Source organism: Meles meles, chromosome 3 (genome assembly GCF_922984935.1).
Source record: "Meles meles chromosome 3, mMelMel3.1 paternal haplotype, whole genome shotgun sequence".
Lineage (NCBI taxonomy): Eukaryota > Metazoa > Chordata > Mammalia > Carnivora > Mustelidae > Meles > Meles meles.
In genome coordinates this window covers 136,321,562-136,329,154 of record NC_060068.1, presented here as the reverse complement: position 1 = coordinate 136,329,154, position 7,593 = coordinate 136,321,562, and the positions used below count along the sequence as shown (strand labels likewise).

The 7,593-nt window shown below is 41.0% G+C and overlaps 1 protein-coding gene across 1 annotated transcript in view; it reads left to right on the top strand.

Annotated features, from left to right (window-relative positions):
• Positions 1-7,593, top strand: part of SGCD (sarcoglycan delta) — a 401,431-nt gene that overhangs the window by 16,801 nt on the left and 377,037 nt on the right. Inside the window, exon 2 of the mRNA XM_046000930.1 lies at positions 1,912-2,100. Coding sequence (XP_045856886.1) covers positions 1,912-2,100 — 189 coding nt within the window. The remainder of the gene's footprint in view (positions 1-1,911; positions 2,101-7,593) is intronic.

Sequence of the window (7,593 nt, the reverse complement as noted above, 5' to 3'; positions counted from 1 at the left end):
CTTAAGGGGATTTTAGATATTATATATACATTTTAATGATTATCTAAAAACTATAAAGTAATCACATTCTAACCCATCTGAAAAATGACCTAGTAACCAAGGATGTGATGTTAGGAACCCATATTAAGCTTGTCACCATGGTCACTTTGGTACCACATAGGACACACTTAATTGATATATTTTTTGAAAGACTTTATTTATTTACTTGACAGACAGAGATCACAAGTAGGCAGAGACGCAGGCAGTGGGGGGGGGGGGGGGTAGGCAGGCTCCCTGCCGAGCAAAGAGCCCGATGCGGGGCTCAATCTCAGGACTCTGGGATCATGATCTGAACCAAAGGCAGAGGCTTTAACCCACTGAGCCACCCAGGCACCCTTAATTGATATATTTTTTTAAGATTTTTATTTATTTAAGAGAAAAGGTGAATGGGAAGGAGAAGAGAGGGAGAGAGAATCCAAGCAGATGCTGTGCTGATCCCAGAGCCCCATGCAGGGCTCAGTCTCAGGACATTGAGATCAGGACCTGAGCCAAAACCAAGAGTCAGATGCTTAAATGACTGAGCCACCCAGGCGGCCCACAAATTTAATTGCTGTTGACTAAGACGAAAATAAATAGAAGGAAGCTTCATTCTTAGGGAATGCAGTATGCTTACAAGAGGGCCAAATGAAGTAAAGATCTCTGAATAAAGGTTGTGCAGATATTTGTGTGGAAAAAAAGCAGTCGGGCTGTGCTGTCACGTGGCTCATGGCTGAGTGGGGATGATATACTCTGAGGATGCTGTGCTACAGCCCTGGGTACCGCACGATGCCACTTAGTTTCAGGAAATCATCATCCTTTTTGGGAGTCCGTTATTGTCCATTTTTAATGGTACACGTTAGTTGCTTTGTTTGTAGTTAATAAAAATTGTTTTGCTTTTAGAGTTTTATGGATAGATTTGCTTTGATTTGTGTTGACACCTAATTAGTAGTGCTAGTATAAAGATCATTTTGTCAACAGCAGGGATTAGGGGAAGCTTCCTTACTTTAAGGGGGATTAGTCTATTACTTAATACTGACAAATATTTTTCTAACTTATCTCCCTGTACTATAATCATTGCTTAACGAGTTCATTCCTCCCATTAGCCTGCAAGCTCCTGGAAGGCATATCCACATCTTCCTTGACTTTGAGCCTCCTTTATGTTTATTAATTAAATGAGTTGATTGAAAATAATAAGTAAGTGAGTTGATTGACCACAACTGGAATTGTGTAACCCCTCACATCAAAGTCAGCATGTACTGAGGTTTCTGTCAAGGGAGGCATTTAAGCATAGGCTATCACTTGAAGACTCCTGAGTCCAGTGAGGCTTACTCTGTGCCCATCAACATCCCTTTGAATTCTAGAGTAGGGGGAAGATGAAAATTGTTATGTTTTCCCCTGCCTTTCCGGCACTACAGAATGATTGTGTTTAAGATCATTTTATCCCCCAAATAAATGCCTGAAGAGTACTTATCATACTAGCACGATGAACTCCTGGGGCTCATTTATTTTCTCAGACAAATTCCCAATTTTACCCTCAGGATTTGGGTAGGTGGTTGAGTAGTCTCCCTCACAAAGAGGTTGGAATTCTAGGAGTTGTTTGGAAAATGGCTTCCTAGGGGTCCTGTTCCTCGCATGGTGTGTGTGCCCGTGGATGTCTCAGTACACATCACGAGAGGTGGCTGTGTAAAGTGAAAGACTCACACAGCGTCCACAGGAGCCACTTTTGTCCAGAGGAGACGGATTTTTGGAGTTGTCAGGAGGGTGGAAACGTACAGACAGCAGCCCGCCATATCTCTTCATCAGCTGATTTTTTTTTCTTTTCTTTTTTTTTTTTTTTCCTTCCCCTCTCAGCAGTTTAATGTGAGTGCCTCTCTCTCGCCTCGTTTATTTCAGATGCCTCAGGAACAGTACACACACCACCGGAGCACCATGCCCAGCTCCGAGGGGCCACAGGTATACAAGGTGGGCATTTATGGCTGGCGGAAAAGATGTCTGTATTTCTTCGTCCTGCTCCTGATGATTTTGATACTGGTGAACTTGGCCATGACCATCTGGATTCTCAAAGTCATGAACTTCACAATTGTAAGTAAAAACACACGTTTCTTTAGCCCTTCTCAGGGGAAGGGAAAGCGTGGAGCAAGAAGGAATATAGAAAAGTGGTGGTAGTAGGATTCAAATATCTTGCAAGCCTGGCATTTGGTTAAAAAGTATTTCTGTTCAGATTACCTGTGGGGGTCTGCCTCTTTCTAATCTCTTTCCCTCAGTGACTGGGAATCCAAGCTAGAAGCATTTCCCTCCTTTACAGTCTCTCGGATGCTTTCCCTCCATTTTGATAACTGTGATTCTGTATCCCGTAGTTTCCAAGCCTTTTGAGTAAATCATGCAGGAAGAAATATGGGCCAAATTCACAGTACTAAGTTTTCCCAAATTTTGGGAGGGGTTATAAAAGGGTTTTTTGAAGTAGAGGGTAGCAATATCAGAGCAGAATAAGGCTTTGTGGGTTATCTAAGAGTCGTAACTCCTGTACATACCTGGTAGCTCACTGCTGTGGTTAATTAAGTTTCTCCTTGGGTTTTAAAAGGCCAGTTTTCTTTGCCTCTGCCCGAGTAAGATGGAAATGAGGGGAGGGTAGCTATGCTTCACTTTTTTTTTTTTTTTTTTAAGAATTTGTGTTTATGCTTCTTTGAAGAATTTCTTGTTATTGGTGGTTAGGGGCACTATGCATATTGAACATTTACTTGTTAAAGTTCGAATGAAAAGAAAATTCTGGAACTATGATTTCTGGAGTTATTCTGAGGTTCCCACCCCCCATCCCTGGATTGCCTGGTGATTCTGGCAGTGTAAGTACTTTCACTTTGAGTGAATGCAGAGTGGGTAGTAACCTGCTGCCCTGAGATGGCTTTCATTTCTTGTGACGTCAGAAGGAAACAATTAGGTTGCCAATAAAACTATCCCATTTGATAAAGAAATCTGACCATCATGCAATTAAAAGGAAGGTTTTTCATGTGAAAATCCCCAATAGGATAGTGGATTTTTGCCTTTTCTGGATTGTAAAGTTCATCTTTATCCTTAAGCCAATCTGCGTGGTTGTACTTCCCTGCCTTCAAAGGGGCGATATCTTCCGCTTTGGCTCTTTCCTCCATCTTCCTGATGTTCCATAGCTGCCTGGTAAAACCTTTGGTCCTCCTGTAGCCCCATTTATATATTTCTTATTTTCTCCTCACCCTAGAGAATAATTTTTACCTGTGTTTCGCAGACAAACTTTGAGAAGACCTTATGGCTTTAAGACGTTTCTGGAGTCCATCTGGTACTAAATCCAAGGGAACATAATTGCCCTCTGTTTATGTGCATGTTCTGGGATATTTTTATTTATTTATTATTTTTTAAAGATTTATTTATTTTTGAGGGAGTGTGCATGAGTGGGGGGAGGGGCCAAGGGAGCAGGAGAGAGAGAGAAGCTACAGGGAGACTCCCTGCTGAGCACAGAGCCCTACACAGGGCTTGATCCCAGGACTCCCGAGACCATGACCTGTAGCCGAAATCAGGAGCTGACCACTTAACTGGTTGAGCCACCCAAGCATCCCTGTGATGTTTTTATTTTATGTGTCATGAACTTGTAAGTGGAAAGCTTTTGTTCTACAGTATTAATTAAGAGAAAATTGAAGCTAGGGCAGTAGAATGGAGAATAAAAACATAAAAGACATTTAAAAGATAGTGTTGGTGTACCTCAACTAGGTTGTAGGAGATGAAGGATTGGAAGAAATTCTGGAGCATTCCCAGATTCTGGCTGGTGAGAGAGTTGAGTGGTAGAGTCCAAAAAGCAAGGTGGAATTTATGACTTTCCCATCGGAACTTAGCTGGAACTCATATCCCCCCTTTAGCTTTTCTCAGTGCTATTTGGGCTAGTTCTATGACTTTTTTTTTTTTTAACATAGTCTGATGTGAAGTTAATTTCTAGAACCTGAAAGATTTGGGGGTGAGCGTGGTGGGGAATATGAGCTCAAATCTTGAAAACTGTGATATCTACAACTATGGCTTCTAGAGGGTGTTTTATCTGGCAAGCTTAATAGTGAGAGGTATATGTAAATGTATACTGAGTGACAATTCACTTTGATTGTATGTGAGCTTGGGGAGCAATATGACAGTAAGGTAATAATCTATTTGAAATAGGCTATTTCCTGTAGTTAACTGAATTGATTGCCAAAGTTGGGAGTTCTTAAAGCTGTACCAAACCAAGTACTTACTGAGGTGAGAATAATGCCATTATTAGCCATAATTGGTGCTTTATAATCATAATGCATTTGAGCAAATAGAGCTGAAGTGTCAGAAAATTGATCTTTCCCTGCAAGTTAAAAGCATATTTTTCCATCAATCACAGTATAAAACATATTCTTTTAGAATTATAATTCTATTCCACAAATAGTAATTTACTGACAGTGAAGATCTTGAGAAAGAATGAAGTATTAAACAATTTTATATTGGAGTATGTTGGGTGAAACAGCAAGGAAATCAATGGGATAACAGTTAAGCATTTTATGCAGGAATTTTAAAATATTGTCAACAGAAAAGTGTGATTTTTTTAACCTCTGGAATATTTAATAATTTGCAATTTGGGAAAGTTCACAGTATAATCAAGCCCTCTGAGTAATGATGAACCAAGAGAATGATGTCATATGAAAGTACTTGGGAGGAGGACTTGGCAGCTTATCCAAGATCGGATATCCAGAATTTTACGTTGTGGTCAGACTTGTGTTCTGTGCCATCCCCAAGGATATATGCTGGAAGAGCCCTTCCATAAGAGCAATCTGGAAAAATATCCCAACCCAGTTTTCTTGGTCCCAGAGGTAAAACAGAAGACAAATGATTTTGCTCTCCTGTGCTCCTTGCAGAATATTCTGGTGTTTGTTACAAGGCAGGAGAGCAAGATGACACTTCAGTTCTCAGTTTTCCCATACATGGGGGAGTGTGTGGTTTCCCTGTACTGTGAACCCTCGTAATTCAAACTATCCTGGTTAATCACACACTGTGCTGTACAAGGGGACTACTATTTACTGAGTTTTGTCTGTTATTTTATGCTATTAGTCACAGTGCTTGACCCTTAAAATAGCTCTCATTTAATTTTCACTTTATAAATTAGGTATTGTCTCCATTTTAATAAAAAACAATGTTCAGAGAAGTTAAGTGATGTGCTGAAGGACACACAGGTAAAAGATAAAAGAGGTAAATAAAATAAATAAAATAGGTAGTGTTTGACTTCAAAAGTAAATAAAAGAGGTAGTGTTTTTTTCAAAACCCAACCCTTTTCACCACACCGTACTCCTCCCCCTAATTGCTATAATTATCCAGCTCTTCAGTAAAGCCGTACAGCTGCCACAAGTCTCACTGTCTTTGTGGCCCACCATCTCTCATCTGATCACACGATGTCCTTTCTGTCTGAAATAGCCGTTGACATTTTCTTTTTTTTTTTTTTAATTTAATTTAATTTTATTTTTTTTTAAAGATTTTATTTATTTATTTGACAGAGAGAGATCACAAGTAGACAGAGAGGCAGGCAGAGAGAGAGGGGGAAGCAGGCTCCCTGCTGAGCAGAGAGCCAATGCGGGACTCGATCCCAGGACCCTGAGATCATGACCTGAGCCGAAGGCAGCGGCTTAACCCACTGAGCCACCCAGGCACCCCGCCGTTGACATTTTCTGCATAGAGTAGTTTCCCGAGAGTTATGAATGTTCAGTCCTTATGTCATTTCTCTTTGCACTGTACTTGTTGACCCTCTCCCTCCATGGTCTCAGCCTTCTGTCTTATCCCTTTGTTGTGTTCCTGTAAACATTGAACATAAACTTCATAATAATTTATATGTCATGGGGTGACAAGGAGACTCAGTGAGTTAATGTGTGTTGAGCATTTATGGCAGCCTCTGACCCACAGGAAGACTTGATGTTGGCAACAGGAAGTCATGAGAGACCCAACACCAACCGTAGAGTGGTGGTTACACTTAACCAGAATCTGGAGATGGATGCTTTAGACATAGATCTGGGCTTTTGCTGCTTATTTTGTCAAGTCCCTCAGCCCCTCTGTGCTGTGGTTCCCTGGGAGTAATAGCAGGACCTGCCTATCCTTGGGTTGTTGTGAAGAGTACACGAGGGGATGAGTATAAACTATTTAGAATGGAGCTTGGCACCTAGTAATAGCTAAGTTATGTTAGCGTTTGCCATCATCATCGCCATCGTAACTTTTCAAAAGCTTGTTTTGTGCCAGGCGCTAGGCTGCTGCCATTTTTATTATTACTGAATCCTTTGAAAGTAGGTAATATTATGGTACCAACTGGACAAGGATGGGGAGAAGCTCAATAACTTGATTTGTGATCACATAGCTTTAGGGTGGCAGAGTAAAGGTTTGAATCCAGGCAGTCTGGCTCTGGAACCTGGTCTCTTAGCCATTGTGATATATTGTGGGGCTGCACAAAACGTCCTAGCATGGGGAGACAGAGAGTGCTGGCTGGCTTCGTCAGTGGAGTGTGCGACTCTTGATCTCAAGGTTGTGAGTTCAAGCTCCATGTTCAGTGTAGAGCTTACTTAAAAAAAAAAAAGAAAAAAGAAAAGAAAAAAAAATCCTAGCATGAATGTCAGGGAACGGGATGCCTAGCTGGCCATGAACTACATCACCTTTTTTCCCTGAGACTCAGGATAGAAATGAACACATTAAACTAGGTGTCCTTAAGACTGTAAGGTAGCTTCCTGTTGGCACACTATGATTTTATATTTGGGGCTTTGCCTTGACCATGTGTGATCTCACTCCACAGAAGGCGGCTGCTGCTGCCAACACATTCTAGCAACCCAGTGCAAATAATGTGACCTCAAAGTCCTCCCCAGATACTCCGTTTTGGTCATCTAGAATATCATTTAGCACGAGTGGTTATTGAGTGATAAGATTTAAAAAGCTTGGGAATTATCAATAGATGTCGTGATCTCTTAGCACAGTGGAGTGTGAAGTCATTCACTGTTAGACAAGAGAAATTAGTCCCCCTCATCCGATACCCTCATTTTGTGGACAATGGACTCAAAGTGGGTAGTGAGGTTGCCTGACCCAGCTGTGTTGTTGTAACCATGCCAGGAATTTCTCAGGAGTAGGGCTCATGCTCTATTTATCTTTGTGTCCCTAACCCACTGCCAGTATACAGTAGGCTCCTAATATGTGCTTGTCAATTAAAAATTGCCTTTGTGAAGATCACATTCATGAGATACTGAATGCCCAGTACCTAGTCAATGCAGGTCACATGATAAGTCTTCCATAAATTATAATGTTTTATGTATCTCACTTAATAGATAACTTCGGTTCCTCTTTCCATTCATTAAAATTATAAAAGTCAAACCATTTTTCTCTGTGGTTACACAAGAAATGAATTTCTATTTGTTTAACAAAAACCTTAATGATTTCCCCTATAGTCCTCATAAAAACCCTGTGAGGTAGGCACCACCATTGCCCTTATTTACAGGTAGGGAAGTGGAAGCTCCAAGAAGTATGGTAACTTGCCCAAGGTCATGCCGTCAATGAGTGATGAAGCTGGGATTGGGTCAC